This window comes from Fistularia commersonii, chromosome 3, assembly GCF_037954325.1.
Source record: "Fistularia commersonii isolate RoL2024-O1a breed Wild chromosome 3, RoL_Fcom_v1.0, whole genome shotgun sequence".
Classification (NCBI taxonomy): Eukaryota; Metazoa; Chordata; class Actinopteri; order Syngnathiformes; family Fistulariidae; genus Fistularia; species Fistularia commersonii.
The window spans coordinates 1,577,165-1,601,586 of NC_141286.1; the positions used below are offsets into that span (position 1 = coordinate 1,577,165).

The 24,422-nt window shown below is 40.2% G+C and overlaps 1 protein-coding gene across 11 annotated transcripts in view; it reads right to left on the reverse strand.

Moving 5' to 3' along the window:
• Positions 1-24,422, reverse strand: part of myo18ab (myosin XVIIIA b) — a 153,723-nt gene that overhangs the window by 97,873 nt on the left and 31,428 nt on the right. For 6 of the 11 annotated variants that reach the window (XM_086141034.1, XM_086141023.1, XM_086141014.1 and 3 more), the window contains exons 2-17: positions 20,961-21,075; positions 20,586-20,618; positions 18,483-19,700; positions 16,992-17,054; positions 15,473-15,550; positions 13,678-13,743; positions 13,192-13,279; positions 12,920-13,026; positions 11,877-12,053; positions 10,790-11,000; positions 10,532-10,674; positions 10,181-10,281; positions 9,490-9,553; positions 9,219-9,363; positions 1,985-2,155; positions 940-1,030 (exon numbers count right to left, since the gene is read on the reverse strand). In XM_086141034.1, the coding sequence (XP_085997160.1) occupies positions 940-1,030; positions 1,985-2,155; positions 9,219-9,363; positions 9,490-9,553; positions 10,181-10,281; positions 10,532-10,674; positions 10,790-11,000; positions 11,877-12,053; positions 12,920-13,026; positions 13,192-13,279; positions 13,678-13,743; positions 15,473-15,550; positions 16,992-17,054; positions 18,483-19,700; positions 20,586-20,618; positions 20,961-20,999 (2,795 nt within the window). In that variant the 5' untranslated portion in view covers positions 21,000-21,075. The remainder of the gene's footprint in view (positions 1-939; positions 1,031-1,984; positions 2,156-9,218; positions 9,364-9,489; positions 9,554-10,180; positions 10,282-10,531; positions 10,675-10,789; positions 11,001-11,876; positions 12,054-12,919; positions 13,027-13,191; positions 13,280-13,677; positions 13,744-15,472; positions 15,551-16,991; positions 17,055-18,482; positions 19,701-20,585; positions 20,619-20,960; positions 21,076-24,422) is intronic. The other 5 variants (XM_086141040.1, XM_086140979.1, XM_086140996.1 and 2 more) reach the window with 3 other exon arrangements.

A 24,422-nucleotide genomic window follows, 5' to 3' on the forward strand; every position in this document is an offset into this window, starting at 1 on the left:
TGCAAAATATATGTTTACAGAATAACGCTACAAATCTAGAAAATCTAACTTTCAGACAAAATAAATAACCAAGATATTGGAGATCATAGCGAGGTGAACTTGCATGACAAATCTATTAATATATTACATCAGATGAACTGCGAACAAAGGGCCAGCACTTATTTCTTGGTATAAAACAGAACATTTCCAGAATGAAAGATCCTCTGAATCTGCACTTCACATGTCTCATTTGAAATTTCACAGAGTACTAGAAGAAAAAAAATCCCATTGGATGAGTGTGACCAGATGAGTGTTTCTTTCAAGAAGAGTTCAAGAAGACCTAATGAATGCTAAGAACTGATATTAAAGTATGAGAATTCGTTGCGCGCGCGGAAATCGTACATTCAACCCTTCAAGATCCCTCCGTGGGTTTTGTAATTATGAGTCAATGTGAGAAATATGAGTTGTTATTAAAATCCCAGAAACCCTGATTTTCTTTAATAAGCACACACAGTATGGTCGATTTTGCATCTTTATGTAGGTCAATATTATCCATGTGATATTGGAAAATAAAAATAAAAAATGCCTGCCTTTGCTTCCGATCTAAAAGTAATGTGATCGATGAGTGTGGATGATTTATCTTACACTTTGAGGAATTTAGTTTTGAAAATGCCCAAACTGAACACATCATCAAATGCAGTGCCGAACAACATCAAATTATATTTGGTGTATTTAATTTTTAAATGGTAAAAGGAGACAACACAGTCTCAACAGGAATAAGGCTGATTTTAAAGTGCAAATTGAACTTTTAGCAGCAATTGACTTATCTGATGAGGTAAACATCCAGACTGGCAGCAGTGCTAAGAGGTGCCATAATGTCAGATGAAGTATGTGTTGTGCACTGGAGTGAATGGTGGTGAGACGGGGTGTTTTTTACGATGACAAATAAAAAGGGAAAACCTGTTAATGAGTGAGATGACAAGTGTGAAGAGCTCGGAGTAGAGTCCTGACGCCATGGCCTCCAAACACTCCAGCGCTGTCACCTTTGAGCCTGAAAGAAAAGAAAAATATTACGACCGACCGCTACGCAGAACCGACCACATGCCGCTATTTGTGGTTACAGACTTCTAGTTGCCCGTCATACTTTTCGCGCTGTTGGTGAATGTTTGAGCTTCATTTTTTTCAGAAAAGCCTTCTTGAATTTTAACATTTGATTGTCCGTGTAATTTTCTCTTTGCTCAATGTTCCGTCAAACAATGACTGCTGACTTAATCGAGAGGTGGGAGACGTTCGTCGAGCAGCTCGCTTTGAAACATGACTAGTAATTGCATATTCCTCTCTAACAGAGCTCTTATATATTCTTAAAAACATTAATGATCGAAGTTGAAAAGGGGCAAAGAGTGAGATGTTCATTGCAGCAACTCCTGCAAAGCGTCTCTAACATATTTACTCTTATTCATTATGACTTTGTACATAAAAACCAACAATCTGAAACCAAGAAATGCTTTGCAGTTTCAGTTCAACATTTTCTCACCATGAATATATTGTTTTACATATTCATGCATTTATTTACTTTTGGAGGGTAACTGAAATCTGCTCATTTATTATATGTAAAAATGTATAAGTGCGGTAACGGGTTGGACTTAACCCTCTTATTATGTTAAGGGTCAATTTGACCCGTTGGGTCAATGGGTGAAATGAGTCAAATTGACCCTTAACATAATATGAGGGTTAAAAAAGTAACAAAGTACACTTATATTTTTAATGTAAATTCATCATTTGAATAGCAAGAAAAGCGGTCGTATGAATGCGGACGAAGAGAAATTTGAATATTTCCTTCTGAAATGTGATGCAGTAGAAGCATCAGGTAAAAGACACCGATTGACGTGGCTTTTTGCTCCAAGTCGTCTTCCTCCAAGGAAGTTTTCCGCACTGAATGCCAACATCCAAACTGTGCTCTTCCCGATGTAATGAACACGTTACAGTGAGAAGTTTGGGAGTTTACCTGACATGTCACCCTGGGCGGCCTCATCTGGACCGCCTCTGAATGAGGTGGAGTGCTGCAATCCTTTGGCCTGCTGCTTGAAGATGGAGGAGGACAGCTCCTCCAGGGTGCAGCCCAGCAGGTAGGCTGTCTTCTGGGCCCACTCGTGGCGAGCAAACTGCCTGCGTCCCGCTGAAAACAAAGTGAAGTGTCTCAAAAAGGCAAATATGGGCACTGAGCAAGAAGGGTAATGAAGATGAAGAGTAAAGAGAGGTGAAGAGAGTATTAAAGAGAGTATTTAAATTGAGCTTCGCAGTGATACGGTCACACATTTCACATACAAGAACTTCCTTGATTGTGGGCCGATAATGACGTTTCGCCTCCACGTCGCCGTCAGTCGCCTCGTGACGATTTAATTTTGAGGAGCCAGAACTTGGGAAATGTTCTGTGGAACCCAATATTTGGGTCAGGACAGCTTTCCCTTCTTAATGCCTCAAATTAAGTGATAAAATGTCTGAGCCGTGACTCAGGATCGCCCCCGGGCAAGATCGAACTGTTCCAATTTTATAGAAATGATTTTTTTTGGAACATTTTTTGGTCACGCAAGCTATCCGAGTCAAAATAAATCTAACCTCTGCTACCGTTTAAACCGTCTGGACACGTCGGTCAGGGTCGCAAGATGTTCATCCTCAAATGTCATTTGCGTTACGTTGACACAGTATTTACAAGATTGTCTAAAAGAAGTAACAAGAGCCTTATTAAAAAATGAAGCGTGTCTGGAGACAAAAAAAAATGACTGGTGTACGGAAACAACAATACGATGTAAAACGTAAAGGTTAATGACTATACGGTGATATATCGACCAATCAATCACCGCATTGAAAAATAACTTCAGTTCGGGTTAATGACTAATCTGAACCCGACCGAGTGCCTGGAGGCTATTCAAAGCCCGTATTAAAGTGGACCAAGGCAACGTGGCAGCGAGTCAAGGAGCTTAGAGACGGAGCCAGAGAGCCGACGCCAGCAGCTGCCAAGCAAAAACTTTACATAGTGAAATGGGGAAGAAGGAGCCATGTTCAGAAAAAAAAAAAAAAAAAAAAGAACAAGCTTTACTTTGCATTACAGGCTGTGTTGTAAAGCAACGGAGGATTGGGAGTTGAATGTGGGCGACATGGAGAGGCATCAGAGGGAGCGGTTTAAAGGGACGGCAAAGTTCTGATCCCTGTGATTTTCATCTGACACAACAGAAAGCGGGCGAGGAAGGGAGCGGGGAGAATCATCATGAGGCGAACCGGAGAACACAAGAGAGCAAAAAGATGAAGGAAGAAAAGGGATGAGGAGCAGAAACAATAAAAATGCTAATGACTCGAGGCCTGCAAAGCATGATAAAGACAATAAGGTAGAAAACACAAATAAGAAGCCCAGAAATAAACTTTTATTAAGTGAAAACAGTCAACAACTTGTGTGTTGTTTTCTTTTTTTTTTCCATTACCTTCATCTCCGCCTGTGTTTGATAGGGCACAGCATGCAAACATGCAAGTAAAGAGAAGGGGTTAGAGACAACACACTTTATGGATAATACACACATATTACCATCAAACACCACCAACATTTCACCATCATGCTTTGGAAGAGCATGCTGAGGGTTTAGAGTCACTATTAGAGACAAAAATCCCAGTTGAGTGCTTACAAACAAGCAGGTTGCATAGAAGACAGGATTTACTTTCATGTTTTTCAAGTAAAATGGATATTAATTAAAATAAATACAGTCAACAAGCGCTCTGCATAAAACTGCTGTACACACATGAAAAAATTAAACAAAAAAATTATTATTTAATCATTCAGTTAGTCTGTCTATCTTGTAAATTGTCACTTAAATAATGTGATACAGGACTTTCAGAACCTCAGAACTGCTCCTTTCCTCGTCAAAGAAAACCAAAAACTAACTTTAGATGAGGAGAAACCATTAAACAATTTCCTTCTCCAGTCATGAGTGACATTTCCTTTTTCAGTGGACAGGTGCAAGACATTATAAACACATGACTATTATTTTCTTATGTTAACGGGGGATAGAAGTACACGTCGACATTTTGTGTCTATTTTAACAAACCTTTTGGATTTTTTATGAAAAGAAAATAAATGCCCTGTTTTGATAATGATGAGAGCTGGCCGCAGTATAAAAATACACATCTCAACAATAATTTGTGGAAAAGAAAGTAATTTTTCCCCACTTATAAGAGCTTCAACACAAACGGACAAACCCCATTGCAACGAAGTAGGAACATTGTGAAAAAAGTAAATAAAAACCAAACACAAATGATTTGCGAATCATTTTCAACCAGCTTTCAAGATATTTAATGTTCAACCTGATAAACTTAAACGTTTGTGCAACATCACTCATTTTGAATTTGATGAAAAGGCGCATTTTTACCCCTGTGCTACATGTTTTGGAACGGAGGGCACCGATTGTTTACGCGGAATTTTTTCCCGTTCTTTTTTTTACGTTCAACTTCAGAGCCGTCCTATTTTGCACTTCATCGTGCGGCATACATTTTGAGCGGGAAACAAGGCAGGCCAGTTTAGCGCCCGCGCTCTTTTACCACAAAGCCACCATGTTGTAATGCGTGCAGAACGTCCCCGAAAAAGACGCCGCTTGGGTGGAACCATATCTTCTTGCAAAACCTGTATGCATCTTTCGCATTGATGGAGCCTTCTCAGATGTGCAAGTTCCACATATCGTCACAGACGCTGGCTTTTAAACTTGGTAACAATCCGTACGGTCCTTTTCCTCTTTGGCCCGGAGGACATTACGTCCATTATTTCCTAAAACAATCTGAAATGTAGAGTCATCAGACCACAGCTTTCCACTTCGTATCGGTCCATTTCAGCTGAGTTCGAGCCCAGAGAAGCCGGTGGCGTTTCTGGGTGTTGTTGATGTACGGCTTTCGCTTCGCACGGTTCAGTTCTAACTTGTAGATGCGGCGACGAACTGTGCTTACGGACGATGGTTTTCTGACGGGTTCCCGAGCACACGTGACAACATCCTTGACGCAAAGATGCCGCTTTCTAATGCAGAATCGTCTGGGGGATTGAAGGTCACGGGAATTCAATATTAGCTTTCAGCCTTGCCGCTTGCGCACATACATTTCTCCAGACTCTCTGAATCTCTAGATGATATTATGGAGCGTAGATGATGAAATCCCCAAAGTCTTTGCAATTGCACGTTGAGAAATGGTGTTCTTCAACGATTGGACTATTTGCTCTCGCAGTTGCTCACAAAGTGGTCATCCTTGCCTTTAAAAAAACCTTTCAGGGATGCTTCTTTTATACCCTTTGTGTGCATTCCTTAACTTTCCCAGTCTTTTGTTGCCTCTGTCCAAGCCTTTTTGTAATGTGTTGCAGGCGTTCAATTCAAAAATAAGTGAACACTTGCCAAAAAAAACAATAACGTTTATCAGTTTGAACATTAAATATATTGTCTTTGGAGTGTGTTCAACTGAATTTAGGTTGAAAGCAATTTGCATACAATTGTATTCGGTTTTTATTTACATTTTGCACCAACTTCATTGAAATTGGGGTTTGTATGTTTCTTCCACAGAAAATGTCGTTGTTCCTTTTGCCATAACTAAAAAAAGACAAAAGAACAAAGAGGCATAAATAAGTTTCCATACACAGAGAGCATCTATATATATCCTCCCAGAGGGATCCAGATGGAAAATGAAAAGACTGCCAATCTGAAGTGATTATTCATCTTCTGTGATGTTGTAAAGCTCCTGAGAAATAACTCACTGTGAGCTTTATCCTGGGGAAGATAGCTGGACAAGGAGGGAATACATAGGATGGAAAATGTACAGATTTTTGACATTATTCTTTTCATTTTTGGTAACTGATTTTAACGGGGACTAATAATCCATTTTACTACCATGGTCAAAAAAACAACAGCCAAATGAACTGGTTTAGGAAAGTAGTTCAAGAAGCAAAGTCATATATAGTCCTATAAATAACACATTAGCAAATATCTTGATGAATCAAAAAATAGCCAATTCACTCCCACATTTAAAAACTAATTAAATTAATTTGCTGAGGATTAAAGTTAACTGCACGGTACCTTAATTCATCAAAGGCAGGAAAGAAAAATGGTCAATGATGTCCAATCCTGCAAAACTCTGTATACAGTATGTGGACGCATTATTATGTATTCATATGAAATTCATTGTAGAAACAAAGAAACAACCAGCAGCGCATCTGCTTAACAGTGGACAAAAGAGCACACTTATTATTACACAAAAGTGGCAGTCCACTCAGGAGCTTTTGATATAAAAAGTGCTGAGTCTGATTTCTTTGCTGGAGAAAAAAACCTAGGAACAGCTGGGTGCTTATCTGATGTTAAAGGACTTTGGGGGGCAAAAGGAGCCGCAAATGCTGACAGGGATGGTGAAGAAGATGTTGGGAGCTTGATGCTAATAAGAGCTTCAAACCCGCTGAGGCACTGCAGAGTCCACTGACAGCACCGCTCAATAATAAAGAGCCTGACCACTGACATGGCAGAGCCACAAACCAGCCGACAAGATCCTTACTAGACAGCGTTGCATCACACCGGCGACCTCCGAGCCAAGGAAGCATTTATCACTCCCTTCTCCCAGCAGAGGAAACTATCATCATCTAAATAATTCCTCGATCCCTTAGGCAGCTGCTCAAAGACCTGCCGCCTCAATTCACTGCGACTAGACATTGTCACTATAACATAACCTATTGCCGGATTTCTAATAAGTATTTCTAATAAGTTTTGTAGGCGACATTATTATTTAAGTGCTATGATGTCGGGTCTCCTGTTTGTTTTGTCCGTTTACATGGTGAAGAAAGTCATCTACAGCGCAGGGTTTACAATCTTGGCATTTAAAATAATAGAGACTAGATTTTGGGATGTACGTTATCAAACGAAAAACATATTTCGATAATTGAAACGAGAAATAAAATCATACGCTGACTTGAACGGCATCAAAAAGAATAACAGCTCTCCAGCTTGAGGTGTTTCCCTGTGTTGGCCACTAAAGTCACAAATCCACACGGACTAAACAATTAGCAGATCAATATGTAAAGGAGGTCTTAAAATGAGGGGCCACGGCCAGAAGTTAATGTAGAAATTTGTAGTAACACTAAAAATATATCAAGAAAACTACCTTGAATTTTGCAACAAAAAAAAAGAGAAAAAAACAATATTGCAAAAATGAATGAACCATGCACTTTGCTGCAGAACACAAAAATAATTTCATAAGTATCTACAAGCCATTTGATAGCCAGTCTGAAGGCTCAGGATTTTTTTTTTAAATTTTTTTTGTCTGAATTGTCCTGACAAGAAAAACCATGTTAAAACTCCTCCTTAATTCTGTACTGGCCTTTTACAAATTGGTCTGTGCATTTAAACAACAAAATGAACACACAGTGGCATTTGTGTCGCCAGCACAATGAAATAACTTTCAGTGTATCTTCTCTTCTAAAGCTCTTGTTCATACTTTCACCATTTGAGATGAGACCAGAAACATTTGTTGATAAATCTTGTTTCTGCGCCGCAGTCAGTGGCTGCTAAGACTGACCAGGTACAAGCTTATGCCAATACTGACACCTTGTGGTCGATGAAGATGCAGATGCAGATGCAGATGCAGACATTTATATAGCAGACATATCAGATATCAGACATTTCAGGAAACTGATCATCTGTCTTGGACTAAATGTCAGTCATGGGAACAGGACCCAAGAGTAAATTAAGTGTCTATGGACAAAAGTACCCATGAAGAACTTTAGAGTCCTGAGAGGCGAATGGTGTTTTTCATTTTTTATAACATGAACAGAAACTGGCAAGAAATGATTTCCCCTTTTTGATTGCAGACAATATTTCTGATACAAATAAATCCTTAACTTGGCCTTGACTTTAAAAGTGTAAGGTAACCCCTGATAATAAAGTTGGACTGCTGTTTAAAGACTCAAACGTTAAAATTATTACAATTGTTTTTTTATTTTCTTTCTCTTATTCATATTTGTTCATTAGTGAAACTATTATAAGGAGTGTACGTCATTTGTCTTTTTTACGAGGTTAAAAACACACTTCACTACTGAAAACCGTAGGACTGGTAAAATCGAGCACATCACAAACACGAACATTTTAAAAACATCTCTACGTCCATTTAACACATAAGTGCAATTATATGGTAAAAAAAAAAAGACGAAAAAATATATATACACTTATGTATGTATACGGGACTGTCTCAGAAAATTGGAATATTGTGATAAAGTTCTTTATCTTCTGTAATTACAGAAGATAAATTACAAATTATCTTTTGTAATTACAAAACCAAAAATGTCATACATCCTGGATTCATTACAAATCAACTGAAATATTACAAGCCTTTGATCATTTTAATGTTGCTGATCATGGCTTACATCTTAAGAAAACTCAAAAATCCTATCTCAAAAAAATTAGAATATCATGAAAAAGTAACTTTTGTTTTTTTAATTGCATTACAGAGGATAAAGAACTTTATCACGATATCCTAATTTCCCGAGACACTCCTGTATATGCATTATTATATACACATATACATCTATGTGCATATAAATACACTCTCACACACACACACACACATATATGTATCAGAATGTCAAAATGTGTGCAAAGAACTGGAGTACTTCTTATTAAGATGGAACTACTTCTTCACTGTTGCATTGGCCTCCCACACACTCAGGATGCATCTGTTATAGTTTGTTAATTATATTATTGGCTGTTGATCGTCCTTGGAAGCAAACATTGCTGGTTGGATTCCCGGCTCCTCCTAGTGTTTGGAAGTGTTGTTGAGAAACACCGCGAACCAAATTCGCGAATTCAATTAATAACTATTTTATTTGTTTTTTTGTTAAATCTAAAAAAAAAATGTTTAATAAATACTGGAATATCTCCTTAAAATCTGGGATGGGATAGACGGGGAGTCACAAGACAGTGAACCCCTGATTGACACTACTGCTTCAATTGGAGACCATATTTTATCTTTCTTTTCTACAGTTTTCTATCTTAAACACAGAGGGTGGAAAATGGAATCGATGTCTAAGTTACGGCAAAAGAGAAAACATAATCTTAAGTGGCACGGGGAGCTATGAAGTATAAAAACACTGTAAGCTTGACATTTTTGAAGGTCCAACCACAGGAACAGCAAGACCTGCTGACGTTTTGATGTTACGGCGGTCAGACGGGAGATGTTCCTACCTTTGGTGGCTCCTGCAGCCCCAAGGTGGTAAATTGCCCCAAGGATCAGCCAAAGCGCCTTCTGTTCTTCGCTAGAAATGCCCAGCACCTTCATCGCAGCCTGCAGCTTTGTGAACTGCTGTGAGGCCCGCTGTTTTTCCTCAGGCTGCACAAAATATGATCAAATTATCCTCCTTACAGGTGAGCAGTGAGCTTTGCCATTTGCCCAACTGGACCAACGGCCAAACTGGACTTCTATGACTCCCTAAAACTAGACACCCAGGATCGTTACCTTTGACTGAGGCAGAATGCCGAAGGCGCTGTTCTCAGCCAGGTGGTTAAAGTGCAGCTCCGTCCTGAAATAAATGGCGGGGGGGGGGGGGGGTAATATCGAGAATTTAAAAAGTGTTTTCTACAAGTTTATATTTTCAGTTCATCATAAAATAGCGGCATCTCCAAACAGACTGAATTGAACAAAAATAAACAAAAACGAATAAACTGTGTTCAGCTAAAATTTAGCTAAAAATGAGCAAAGATACATGGTTTAAGGGATGAATTGAACAATAGTTACATTGACAGTAGTTCATATGTCATGATTTTACCCGTCCGACCCACATTGAGAATAGATTTTCTTCCACGTGGCCCCTGAGCCAAAATGAGTTTGACACCCATGAGCTAAAATATATCACTACAAATCAATCATTTTGTAGAAATAAGCTCCGTTCTGACAGGAGACGATAATGATAGCGTACTTTCTTAAGCAACATGCCGCTGAAAGTATTGCAAATGTATTCTGTGTGAAACGACTGGACTATTCAATTATTCCTTGGTAAAGAAAAGGGTCGTCGGTTTATTTGTTCTGTTTTCGGCTTGACAATCATCCTATCCATCCTCTGTGCAGAGTGTTTTTTTCAGTTTGATTAGTCATACAATGCAATATTAGCAGATTCAGAATGGATATACCGATACGCCATGATGCTGACCTCAGACTGGTGTCGGCTCCGGCCATTATGTAATAGAACACGTTAAAAGTGGATTCTGCCTCGGGTCTTCGGCTCACCCTCAGTTTCTCCAGTAGCATCGTCTAAGCAGGAAGAACATAAAGACATATTTAACAGTACGCTTCACGGGTTCATTATCTCTTTTTACATAACAGGTGCTTGACAATTCAACACTAAAATAATGGTCTCTTTTTCCACCAACTTGTCAAGAGTTCCCTCTAAAATGTAATTATTTTCTTTTTTTGGGGGTGGGATTCTATGAAGTAATGATTAGCGATTTGTTTTGTGAAATTCAATTCCTATATTTATTGTAAAGAAGTGTGTGGGTGCTACCTGGATGGAGGCTGAGGCCACCTGGCCAGCCTGGTCAAAGTCCAAAGAGACCACGTGGGAGAAGCGGCTGGCGTTTGTATTCATGGCAGTGGAGCTGTTCCCAAAAGCCTCCAGGATGGTGTAGACAGCCTGCCACTTCTCAGCTAAGTCACCAAACACAATTTGTGATGCTTAAAATAACAACTTATCTGGAAAATGCCATATTACACCCTTAACCTGAAGTGTCACCGTCACCGTCTCACATCTATTCGTACTAACCAGAGAAGATCTTGCCAGTGCTGCCAGCGATGGAGACCAGGTACTGAACTAGGTGTTGGCAGTTGGTGGTTTTGCCGCTTCCAGATTTTCCCAGCAGTACAATGGACTGATCCTGCCGTGTGGTCAGAAGGTTGCGGTAGGCTGACTGGGCCACGGCGTAAATGTGAGGAGCAGAATCCTCACGCCGGCAGCCCTTAAACATGTGCATCACCTGACGACAGAGGACAGAGATCTCAGAATGAAACCGGAGCGCCTCTATCTGCCTGTGTGGGCATCAGGGACCACAGCAAACGGACATCCATCCATCTTCTTCTGCTTATCCTGCACTCGGGGTCGCAGGGGATGCTTGAGTCGATCCAGGCTGTCGTCAGGAGGTACAACCTGGACCGGTCAATCACAGGACCGCATACTTAGACAACCAACCATTCACTCGCTCATTTTTTCCACATTTTTTCCAATTATCCTGCATGTTTATTGGAAGGAAACCCAGTCAGATACGGGGAGAACATGCAAACTCCACACAGAAAGGTCGCCTCGACGGAATCGAAGCAGGGTCCGGATTACTGTACCCATAGCCGGAGTCAGGATACGTCGCACAAAAACCACACAACTGTCTCAAAATGTAGAATAATGGAATTCTTGTCGAGATCTTTTTCTTGTGGCGACCGGATTTGAATTTCTTCACTTGAAGACGTTTCGCCCCTCATCGTCACTTCTGAAGAAGCCTCTCGGATGAAGAAATTCAAGTCCAGTTGCCTCAAAAAAACAAGAGGATTACGAGAAGAATTCACCATGACCTGGATGACGGAGAACCTCCAGACATAAAACAGTGGAATTCTGGTGCTTATAGTCACAATATTCTACCGAGATAAATAGGGGGACTTAAATAGGACTTCATTTATTGGCCTTTTTTTGGAAAAGCGATAACCAGCTCATCCTCTGAAAAAGCCCTATAGTTCTCTACACCTTTGAAATGAAGGCGGAGGTGGTTAAAGTCTTCTGACTTGGGTAATAGACATGCCGACCTTGATGGAGATGACGATCAATGACGGGGAGATGGGCGTCATCGAGATAAATGATTACTCACTTTCTCAGAGTACATGGAGGGAGTGCTGAGGGGGTTGATCACCACCATGTTGGGTCCGGCATACGAGTGGATGAGGTTGCCTCCGTAACGTTGCCTGAGGCAATGCAGAACGCTGGATTCATTCAGGTAGAGCAGAGAAGCCAAGTCCTCCGAGCGATCGTAGGAAGGAGGGTTGGCCTGAAGAGAGACACGGGGCAGGCTTGAAATTCAGACCACTGACCGAATCCTGAGAGACCAGATCTCCGTTCAGAAACTCAAGAGTCTTTAGAGGCAAGCAATGAGGACGATATTAAGAAATATACAATTGCTTCCAGCAAATCTTTCAAAAATTCTTCTGTTTATCGCGTGAAGGTGTAGCGTTACAATCATTGCCTCTGTGTTTATTTTGAAAAACTACACTGAAGCCACATTAGAATGTTGTGTAAATATCATAACCAGTAAAAATCACGTCAAAAATCATAGCAACAAAATTGGACATTTTTCTGTCCATTGTATTACATTTGGCTTCCACAAGAACAACAACAAAGTAGACGTGACAGAGAAAAGATTATCCGATAGGGGATCCTTGAGGTTGCCTCACAGAATAATGAGAGATAATGCAGATATTTTCTATAATGTATTGTTTTCTAAACAATATTAATATTTCTATTATATCATATTTTGTTGATATTGTGGAAGTATTGTGTCTTTGTTCTGATTTCACCAGTCTTTCTGTTTAAGGCGTTGCCAGTAGCCGATTTGTTGATAAACAATTAGGTATCAGAATTGCTGGGCAGGAAAACATGTCTGTCTGTGAAAGGCTGGGAGGAAAAGAACCATCCTATAATTCCTCCATCTATCATCTTTAAACAGCCTGTAAGAAAGGTGGAGCAAAGACGCTCCAACCACCACTAACTTCCAGCATCTAGTATGCAAGCGTCATTATTAACAAACTAAAGCAACACAGGCGTACTAAACCTCGAGTGGAATTATAATCATATATTATAGTACAGAAGGTTGGGTTACATTTCTGCGTGAACCATTGACCGATGAGACAGACTCACTTTTTCCACATCGTCCTCGTCCACATCCAGCACGGTCCCATCATGCTCGAGTTTGATTTTCACCTTGCCCTCTGGCAGGGAGCCTGGATCCGTCTTCAACACCGTGGCTGAGCAAACAGAAGACAGGACAAGGCTGTTCCAGGTTTCCCATCTGTGTAATTTTACCGCTTGTTAAAAGCCGAACCTGACGTGCCTGACACTTTTGGGCCCTGACGCTGCAAAATATGGAGAAAGCCCGTGTGTGCACAGCAATCATAAAATTCCCATCTCACCCAGGGAGAAGCCTTCTTTGTGGATGAGCCAGACCTTCTCGGATCCATACCAGGCCTGCTCTGCTGCTATCTGCTCCTCTGTCTTCACCTGGAGGGCAAAGAGACAGGATGAGGAATAAGTGGGCTGAAGATATATATTTCTTTTATCGAGCAAAGTCACAGAATAGATTTTCCATTTTGACAGCAGCACATGCTGAAAGGGAATGCGGGAGAAGCTAATAAGGAGGGTGAACATGCACCTGGACACGGTTGTTTCTTACGGCTTAAAATGTTCCTTCACGACGATATGTGTTAAAATGAGCGTGTGTGTTTGTGCGAGCAAGAACTTAAAATGTCAGAAAACGGTAAATTCGGCATAATGAAAGCAAAACCAAATAAATACATGATAATCACAATAAGTTTGCACATAATGTTGACGCGGGGGGGTGAATGGGAGACACGCCATGGTGCACAGTGGTGGTGGGACAAGCACAGTGCAGGCCAGACCTGGGACTGCTTAGCAGCAGCATGAGATGCCTGAAGGAGGGCCACGGGGTCCTCTTCCACCGATCCCTAGCGATTAGGCCAGCATGAAGAGGTCAGAGGTCAAAGTCAGGTATGAGCAACACGTGTTGTACACAAAAAATATTGAAAAGCACAGAGCAATATGGATGTCGCAGTCTTGTTCAGTCCACCTGTTAGACAGAAATTCGCCTGTCTGACTATGCGAGATCATCTGCCTCCTGGTGGATATCAACATAAACTACACATTAGGTAACAAAGCAGTGGACTGGGAACACAAGCGGGACAAAAATCACATGCAGACACCTGTCAGATATTGAAAAGCGGAAACACGTCCCGACCTAGAGTTTAAAATAAGAGATGACAAGCCGATACAAGTCGCTTCAATCGGCCAAACATCGAGACAAGGAGTAGATGTCAGGTTATGTCGTAGCATTACATTATAAACTGCAGATTTTGTCGAAGAACTGAAGAACTAAAGCGCACAAACCGAAACAAGTTCCTCACTAAGACATTCAGGTTCATTCAAATTACTTGTCAGAGTCAAGCATTTTAACTTGTTACAAGGTTATCATCACCACAGTTAGGGGTTGGATTAGCTGATTCTGTTTATACGTATATTTCTCTGCTTGTATGCCTCCAGAGGAGGGGAATTAAAACAAGTCATAGAGAAGATGGATGGATGGATGGATGGATGGATGGATGGATGGATGGATGGATGGATGGATGGATGGATGGATGGATGGATGGATGGATGGATGGATATGATGTCCTAAGTGCCTTAACAGATGACTGCTAAGTGAATATTGGGTAATATTTCTTTGAGGTCAGCTTTAACTAGGAGATAGAGTTAACAAATTCACATTTTTAATCAACCCTTCAGTGGGCTGCAAAAAATAATGTAATTGCTCCGTCTTTGTTAAGTGGTTCTTTTCCTATAACAGAGAGAAAAATACTACTTTCTTCTATGAAAATGTATAAAATAGAACATGCGATCATCTAAAAACCCCATGTCTAAAACTGACAGCGACTGGATATTGGTTTTAGGCCTGATGCAAACAAACAAAAGCGAATATCACTCACATCACACCTCTTAGCCTAAGATCTGCAACCAAACATTATATTTATATTTATTTTCTGGCTTTATTTATTTCAGTGGCTGCACTGTTGTTGCACAATGCACTGTTATGCACTGTGCATTGAAAATTATCTGGTTGTTGCCCATTCAAATTTGGTCGATAAATATGCATCCACAATTATTACGTTTAAAAACTTAAATTGATATTTCATTTATAAAACATTGTCTATTTCTAACTCCAGATGATGTGAAAGTTAGCATTTTTCAAAGAGTTCATTCAAATTCAAGCCCATTAGCCTTGTTAATATAAGATATAATCAAACTGTATTAGCCTTGTTAATATAAAATATAACCGCACTGCAGCCAAACACTCCAGATTTTGAAAATGCATCTGTTTTTTTTTTTAATTAGAATTAAGACTTCTCTTGTGCTGTTCCTCCATTTCATTTCCATTCTATTCAATCTTTTCCATATTTTAGTGATATGTTTGTTGTTCGCCGTCATGCATGTCATGAAACAATAATCTCCTTGCATGAGAAAACACACGATGAGTCTTAGCCTTTGTGTGGAAAACAGCGCAGACATGAGACTGAGCGGCAGGATAGAGGAAGGAATAAGGAATCCAGGCCTTACACTCTGACAAGCCATACGAGTACAAATTCCTGTTAGGAGGCCCAGTTGCAGGCTGATGGGCTGCGGTACCTGGAGGGGGCTCTGGGACAGTCGGGTCCCGGGGGCGGGGGCTCGGACAGAAGACGAAACATTGACTAGCGGCTCCAGCTTAGCCACAAAGAACCCAAAGAGACACAACCACAGGCAGCACAAGCAGTGTGAGTAAGGCATGGAGAGAAGGGGAGAGAGAAGGGGGACAAAGAAAAAGACAAGGTCAACATGGAACTCCAAATAGCAGCATAGTGAAACAAAAAAAAAGCACAAATAGCTGAAAGAATGGAATACTGTGACTTGGTTTGGATTTGTTGTTTTTTTTTTTTTTTAAGTGTCACAGGTGAAAATGGTTATTATATTTCTATTCGTGCTGTTAGAGACCTGTCACCTGTCATATTTCCCTCTGTCAGAATAAAAATGGAAATGTGTACAGAGACGATTAATCGCTAGACAGACAGGAATTAATCTTTCCCATTGGATTCCTGCTCTTGAAAACATGGTCGGTGAAAATGTAGGAAAATGTATGAAAAGACCGTTAATCATAAAATGTGAGACAAAAAAAAATGTGAAAAAACAACAACAAAAAAAGGATGTAGGTAAACTACAGAAAACTGAGTTAGTCTAAGCGAATCACTTAACTTTTTTTTCTGAACTTGTTTTTATGAGAGCCATTCAAGTGATGCATTCCCTCTTTGTAATCTTGTTTGAATTTTATTTATGAACTCTCAGACCTTCATATAGCCAATTTTCAACACCTAGTATCATCAGTGTATATCCTGGTTTATCAAGGTATGCCACTTGAGGGCAGTCCAACATTGTGATGACAACCAAGCAGGGAATTATTTAGTTTAGCCACTAAACCGGGGTCAGATTGGACTTTTTTATTTCCTAACACAAACCTAAGGAAGCTTTCAGTTGAGTAATTTTCTTTCCTTTGCATAGTCCACGCCTGATTATTTTCTAGTTTGATTAAAAACAGAGATTGTGCATCTCAGAAAACATTGTAGTAGATTTTAGTGGCAACATCCACTCGCATTATTTTATTTTTTACAATTGTGCTGAAAAACCCAATGAAATAAAGTGGCGGCTTCTGTTAGATTTGTTAGGTTAGAAATAATGGAAGCCAGACAGACAGGATTACATGGGAAAGGGCTGAAGAGTGAAAGCCAGTGTAGATGCACTGAGGATAACATTTCACTGAATCATGCGTCAACCAACTGGCGTGTCCGCTTGATATTTCACACAATTTGCCCGTACTTTTCTTCTGTGTCTATAATGATGTGCTCAAACAATAAGTTAGGGATGGCGACAAACGCGAACACTTTGAGGAAGACGATGTTGTGCAGAAACATTCAAAAAGAAAGCGCTCAAGAACTTATGCGCAAGGAAAATACGCAGTATGCAAACACTTCTCATTTCGTGGCTAATAGCAATATATTTTGAGCAACAGCAATTGACAGGGGCAAATCCTGAGGTGTTAATAAAAAGTTAAGACCAAGAAAGACTGACAAAGACAACCAACATAAATAAAATACAGATTGATAGCGGAATTTACAGGAGCGCCGAAGATCCTCATAAGCCGCCTCTGAGCTTCCTCGGTGGGACTGAGCGGTGCCTCCTATAAGTCAGAGCAGTAGCACGGTGACACAAAGTATACCGAAAGGCCCATTTGTACTGAGCGCACATTACAGTTCAGATTACAGTGCAATACCAGTGAGTCAGTCAGCAAAACACACAACCATGTTCTAAAATTTACCATTTTAAATAGAGGATCCTCTAAGGCTTGACTCATGCGTTGAATGTTCACTCACAATGCATGCCTCATCAAACCATTATAGACGAAAGGAGAAGAAATGCAGGTTAAAAAAGGGACAGGAAAAGATGGATTATGACAATCAAGTTCTTAAAGACCATATTAGACTCCTCATTGAAAAGTAAATGGTATGGGATGACCGAAACAGACCAATTTATTCAAAGTCTAATAGGAAGAAGAGCTTTTGAACCTACATGTGGTGAGATTCTTGGACCATCTGCCAGGACACCAAAACCCAGATTGCTTCAAACTTATTCATACCACTGCCTTAACTCAAAAAATAAAATGATCTTATTCATGATATTCATCTCTAATTAAAATAGTTGAGCTGGATGCTAAACTGTGAAAACCTATGGTTTTTGTTGTCTCAGTATAGGAATGAGGACTATAACTCTTGTAGGTTGGAGAGAGAATGAAGGGCCTGACACAGATGGGAATGACATTAGCAAAGTAAGAGTGAAATCAAAGTGTATTCTACCCAAGAGGTCAACACAATCTCAGGGAAACTGAAACTGGACCTCCAGATCAAATGCTAGTAGGATCCAGCTAATAACACCATTTCTCGCTGTTGGTGTTTACCGAATACCGAATTCCCCGACCCCGTTATTTTGTGGCCTGGATTTTGACAAGGTTGACAACCCCTTACTTAAGTGAATGTGCGCCCACAAATCATTAAACTGGGGAAAAGGGGATGAGGAAACCAAGGTACTTTTACAGCTGGATCCAAAAGAACCAAGGAAACACTGACAAAAAACTTAACTGAAATGTCATTATTTTGAAGAATCATTGTCCTACCAGTTGCTCGTTGAGACTTGATAAATGTTCAAAAGTAAAGGACAAATTATTATTTCAGTGAAAATAAAATATAAGGATTGTTTTCAGAGCCGGAGAAATTTACTAATGCTTTGTGGTACAAAAATAAAACCATAGACATTAATATTGAAAGGATATTCCCATGTAGAGAGCCGATATGCTTGTCAAAATACCAAGAAATCTCAAAGAAATGTCCATATATTTGTCTCTTTAAACATTTTATCTGAAAGTAGTTTGATTTAGTGTTTTGCCTGGACCGAAAACTATGACAAAAACCATGGCACACAAGTTGTCTGACACCTCCCATACAGTAGTAAGTTAGAGTCACGCTGTGCCAATCTCTGTCAAACATGCCTTTTGAAACTACCATGCACTTTTTAAAGAAACACCCCAGCTGTTGTCTGGACATGCAGGGAGTACCTCTTGTTTGTCAGCAGAATGTCGATTAGGAATGATTCCTTGAGGGGGTGACAGTGGCCCAGGACTGGGACTTGCAACAACTGGGAGTTTATGGACAGGGCTAGATTGACTCTGAGGAGATCTTGGAGATGGTTTATTAGCCGCTGTGGTGGTGGTGGTGGTGGGTGGAGGGATTGACGAAGGAGATTTAGCTGCCGCCGTTGGTTTAGGTGCCGGTATAAAGCCGGGGGGAGGGGACAACGGTGTTGGTTTCGGCGCTGGTATGAAGCCAACAACCACTGGAAGAGACTTTGGTAAGGAATGGGAGGACTTGGACAAAGGTGGGGCTGGAACAGAGTTTTCAGAAGCTTTCGTCATGGCAGTTGGAGATTTGACTCCTTGCATGACTGAAGCAGGAGTTTGGACTTTGGGATTCATCTGTTGTGATTTGGGGACAGTTATCTCCTCTTTTTTTTCTTCTTGTTTGTTTTCTGACTTGAGTTTTTCTTCTGCGTTCGCGTTATTCTTTTCCAATTCCGCTTTCTCCGGTCGTTCATCTTTACGTATTCGCGGACGGGGCTCCCTTGTCCTGCCTCGAACCATCAAGTTAGTCAACCCCCTAGAAATGTCGTCTTTGTCTTCTGTTTTCACTACGTCATGTTTGAAAGAGAAGGGTGACGTCGGAGTGGCCTTGGACACCGAAGCTGGTGCTGCACCTGCTTTGGCTGCGTCGGGATATTGGTTGGCTACCTCTGGAGCTGTTACAGGTAGTGCTGGTGTAGCCGCCACATTGTTGTCTGAGGGCAGAACCTTCCTGACAACACGACGTACCACCTTGACAACTTTCTTACGAGTCAACCCCTGATCATCTGGAATATCAGCCTGGCAAGTGCTAGTGCTTGGACCTTTGACATTACCATTGGCAGTGCCATTGACTACACTTTTAGACACAATGCCGTTTTGCTCCCGCTCCGTCTTCACTGCTGATTCTTGGCTCACGGGAGATTGTGGCGGGTTAGGGCTTTTGAATCCATCTGCCATCCTCAATGACGCCTCTGGACTTTTGAAGCGCTCTGGTACTTTGACTGGTGTCCGGACTTGCGGTGGCGAAGGACTCCTGACCCGGCCTCCCAATTCTGTAGGAGCGACTGATAGGGGGCTTGTTGCCCGGAATAAACCCCTTCCAGGATCTAGAGCTGGAACTGACTTGGCCCGGTTGGAAAGCCCTTCATTATCTGACTACTCACAAAGAGGAAAGAGGGTATGCGTGAGAGAGTGGACTGCAAATGGAAAGACAAGCATGTATTTCAATGTCTACCTTTCACAAGTATTATTTGCTACTGCACTATAACTATTCAACCATTAAGATACCTGAGTAGCTCTTAAAATGAGCTATATCCCTAGGGTTACATTTCAAGGTTTCTGCTGCAGTGCAAGTGTAGAGCCATTGCTGCAGATAGTTTACCAAACACAAGGGATGTTTAGAAAAACTCTGCAACTAAGCTAGGCTTATTTGAAGATTGGACAAATGTAAGGGAGAGTGATGCTGGGCTCAAGTGTTGCAAGAGAGACAATGGACCTACGCTAGGGTTTTATGTTTTTTAGCTCTGTATTTATCAAATCACATTGTGTGTACAGCTCTATATGTAGAGGTTTGCCATTAAATTGATCTGTTTTTTTCTCTATTCGCTGCAAAAGTTTGCTAGGCTTTAGAAAGGTTTCATTACTTAACATTTCAACAAAAACTGCACTACTTTCATAGTATTTAATGTTCTGCCAATTTAAAACACAGTTCTCATTCACAGAGTAATGCAAATTTGCCAACATTATTTTACATTACATCTTTCAAGCTTGCCTAATGGAGAGCAACCTGAAAATTATCTAATTTAGAAATTATTCATACAGTAAAAAGAAGAGTACGTTTTATCGAGTTCTTATGAGGATAATTATACATTGTACTATACTGCAAATAAAACATTTAAACAGCAGAGGAGCAGGCCTAGTTTATAATTATGACCCGAGTTTAAGCCATCAAACGGCTCTAATATGATGAACACGAAACACATCTAACTCTGGTGAGGCCAAGTCCATCGTCTCTCTAATGAAATACAATTTTTCACTTACGCTTTTGTTTTCTGGCTTGTTTTCTTCTTTAATCTGAAGAAATTAATATAAAGAGAAAAGTGAATCTCAGTGGATTACATGCTAGATAAGGCAGTTGTCCATCACAACGTATCAAACACAAACCATGCGTGATCTGAGTTTCCCTAAACACCTGCTCTTTCTCGGGGAATCAACACTAGAGCTCGCAGTGTTAAATTATGTGAAGAAAAGTGCCACACTACGACGGATCATTTACTCAAGAGAAACTAATTTAAAATAACTGTCTAAGAGACAGAAGCAAAGGTCACACATTTGACCATATGTGTGTTAATAAACCACAAAACACAACACCATGCAGCATTAGAGTGCTTCATGAAACGTCCAAGTGAGACTTCCCTTTTGCTCCCAGAAGGAGAAGCGAGATGAGAATGCCATGTTGACTGGTCTGCTGTCATGGGCTGTGCACAATGATGTGAAAGCAGCAGCAGCAGGGAGAAGATGAGTAGGGGAGCTGGTTGAAGAATAATGATGAGAGAGACCAGAAATGAGGACCATCCAACAAGATATCATTGTAGTACGAAAGCAGAAATGGGACAGGAAAAGCAGAGGATGATAAATGCAAAAATATAGAATGAAAACAAATTGATGATGTATCCTAAATCAGAAAATGAACAACAAACGGATTTTTCATGCATCACTGACATCCTAGACTCTACTGCCAGATTAAAGGGATAATAATTCAAATTTAAAAAGCTAGTATCATTCAAAAAGCGAGAAAACAATGCAGCAAACCCGTCAAAGACAGATCCCAATCATTGTGGTCATGTCAAGCTCTTAATATCACAGAAGGGATTTTTTAACATTTCCAAGAGACAAGTGTTTTAATGCTACATCTTAATTACTACCCAAGCACAACAACAGTCTCTTTTCATGTATTTTTGGTTATATTTTGCTTCATGCGTCTGCTAGTGACAGTTAAAGCTAGTCACTTGCAGCAGGAGCCGTTGGTAAATGTTGCTGGGGGGATGAGGAAGCAGTTATATTGCTGGTGTGGTTACATGTAAATTGACATTATTTCAGACTACAATCTATTTAAAATTATGAACACAAAGAATAGAAAACAGAATATAGCATTGATTAATGAGTCAGCAATCTTAAACTCTAAAATGTCCGCAGTTAGCCAATCAAATAAATCAGATTTTTTTGTGATTGCCCTCTGATGCATGTTGTCATGTCATGCTCCTATTACTAGTATGGTGAGGGTTTGGAAGAAGTGAGGATATAAAAACACAGGAAGGTCAAGAGCAGGCATGTCCAAAGTCCGGCCTCTGTCATAAAATCAATAATAAATGGAATTTGGTCCAGAAGCCCGTTTTTCTATTTTGTATTTTTGATCTGAGTCTAAAATTGAAAAATGAAAAACACCGCATTCTCCTGTTTGATAATAATAAAATACAAGGATTCATATGGCCCTCAGTGTTTTGCAGCTCTGAATAATATCACTGTTACTGTTATTTTCCTGTTCACATGCTTTGAATTTAGAAGATCACACTGGGCATTTAATAGTGAATAATGAGTAATGTTTCAAATGAACCTAGATTGTTTAATCTTTCTGAAAGTTTTTGTTTTCCCCTGACAGACTTTTTCCTCATTTTATGTGATATTTGAATATGAAAGACAAAGTGATTTCGGTAAAAACAAAATTTGTGTTCTGTGTTAAGACATCAAAAGTATGCCATTTGCAATGAAACAAAAAATGTAACAGTTAATTTTCATTTAATATTAATGGTTCAAAGAATATCAGGCTGAATGGCTCACATGGCTCACCCCTCACATATTTTCACCTCACCAAATAGAGCCCTTTTTGAAAAAAGTTTGGACACCCCTGGTCTAGAGGAACCCCAACTTAAGAGAGGTGTTGACGTTATCGACCGCTCTGCTCATCTGCAGTTTAAAGCTGCAAACAAGCCGCCGTGACCCGACAGGACCAGTTACTGTGAAAGGTTTCTGTGTGTTTGTTTTGGTTTTCAGCGTTCAGATCCGTCCGAATATGTCACAGCAAGGGTTGATCCTAACATTGACTGGTAAACCGGCCAGGGTGGACCTTAGCTCTTAACCCAGTGACAGCTCCAACAGAAAGTGTGTAAGCCAAGCAGGAAAGACAATGGAGAGAGAATGCGATCTCAATATTCAGTATAATGTAGCAGATTTACCACTTGACGTACGTACAAACTGGATGTTTTGAACCTAACAATTAAAAAAGAACGAGCGATGTAGAGGTAGAGTCGAAATATACACCTGCTAAACTCCGGACGATGTTCCGAGAGAGTGGGAAATTGAATAAGAGAGAAAACAGTCACAGCGTTGATTAAGCAGACCAGAAAGAGTGGGAAACCATCCAGGTTTGCGCTCTGGCCTCGTGGGATGTATCAGGAGCTGCCGAATTAGCACGCTGACGAACAGGCTTATTTTTGGATTAGACATGGGCTGCAGGGCCGGGGGCCAGTTTAGCCCCTTAGAGAACGGCAAACATTATCCACAAGGGAGGAGTACGACAATCATTCATCACAAACCTCACAGATCCTATTAGTCAGACCACATACGGACTAGACGGAATATAATATGTCCAGACAGGAAGCCGATAATCGTCTATCATGGTAATGATACACAACACAATACCCAAGTGTGTTTTTTGTTTTTTTGTTTTTTTTTTTTTCAGGTCCATAATGATGGCCAGTTAACTGTCACAGGTGTATTTAAGGTCTATAAATGACAGAACTAATTCAATAATTAACACAGTCATTAGATATTATCAAACACTTTGGTAAATCAAATGAACTTCCATTAACCATTTTGGCAGCTCTTTGCAGATACGACAGAAAAACACAAAGGAGGACAAAAAATATGCAAAGGTTTCTCATGTCGTTTCAGCCTCCGCGGACGTTTTGTCCAGCTTAATGAACTTTGAGAGGCAAAAGGCTCAAGTATTTAGTCTTGACTGCAACACCTGCCAAGAATATACTGTACTTACTATATTGATAATAAAATATCTACTCTCACCCACTAGACACTTTCATTTGTGAACGGTATTTCTCTCGCACACCATTAATACATGAAATGCGTGTTAAATGAAAAAATGTTTGGCTAAAAAACATCACTACACCTTAATTTTTAATGTTCCTCGACAATGATGGGAGCTGCCAGGAGAACCTTGTGTCTACAGTTTCTCCATAATGTCCATTGTTTCTCAGATCTAAATAAATGACAACTAACACAATAGCTGACACTAGGAGCTGCAGTGGTATTGTAGCCTGGCCACACTTATACTTCCGTCACATTACAATATATGCAATATTATCCGTCATTTTCATCTATAATATGGCATCTTTACAAATGAAGGTGCAACTGTTTTAGATGAACTTTAACCTAATGCAAAAATGTACAATGAATGATAAAGACAACAGACAGTCAAGATGTGCAATCCCAAACCACTAAGTGTTCCTTAGTTTAGTATTTCACCACATTATATAGTTGGTAGGAAAGCAGATGTCATTGTCAACCAGCCGGTGTCCATTGGATATAGTCATATCTAGTAAAATACATGTTTTTTCCAAAGTCCTTGTAAAAAGACAAACAATCATTTGTTTTCTGTTCGCTGTTATCACCTATCACTTTGACTTTTCTTAGTCAACTTGAGCCAACTGCCACCAAACTGCAACCGTGACTCATTGTTTGACCCACTAAAACCTATAAAAAGGGTTGGTTCAAACTTGCTTGACTTGTTCTATCAGGTCAGATCACTTGATCAAGATGAATCCATTTCCATTGGAAATCTTCACCCGACCATGAACGGTATGG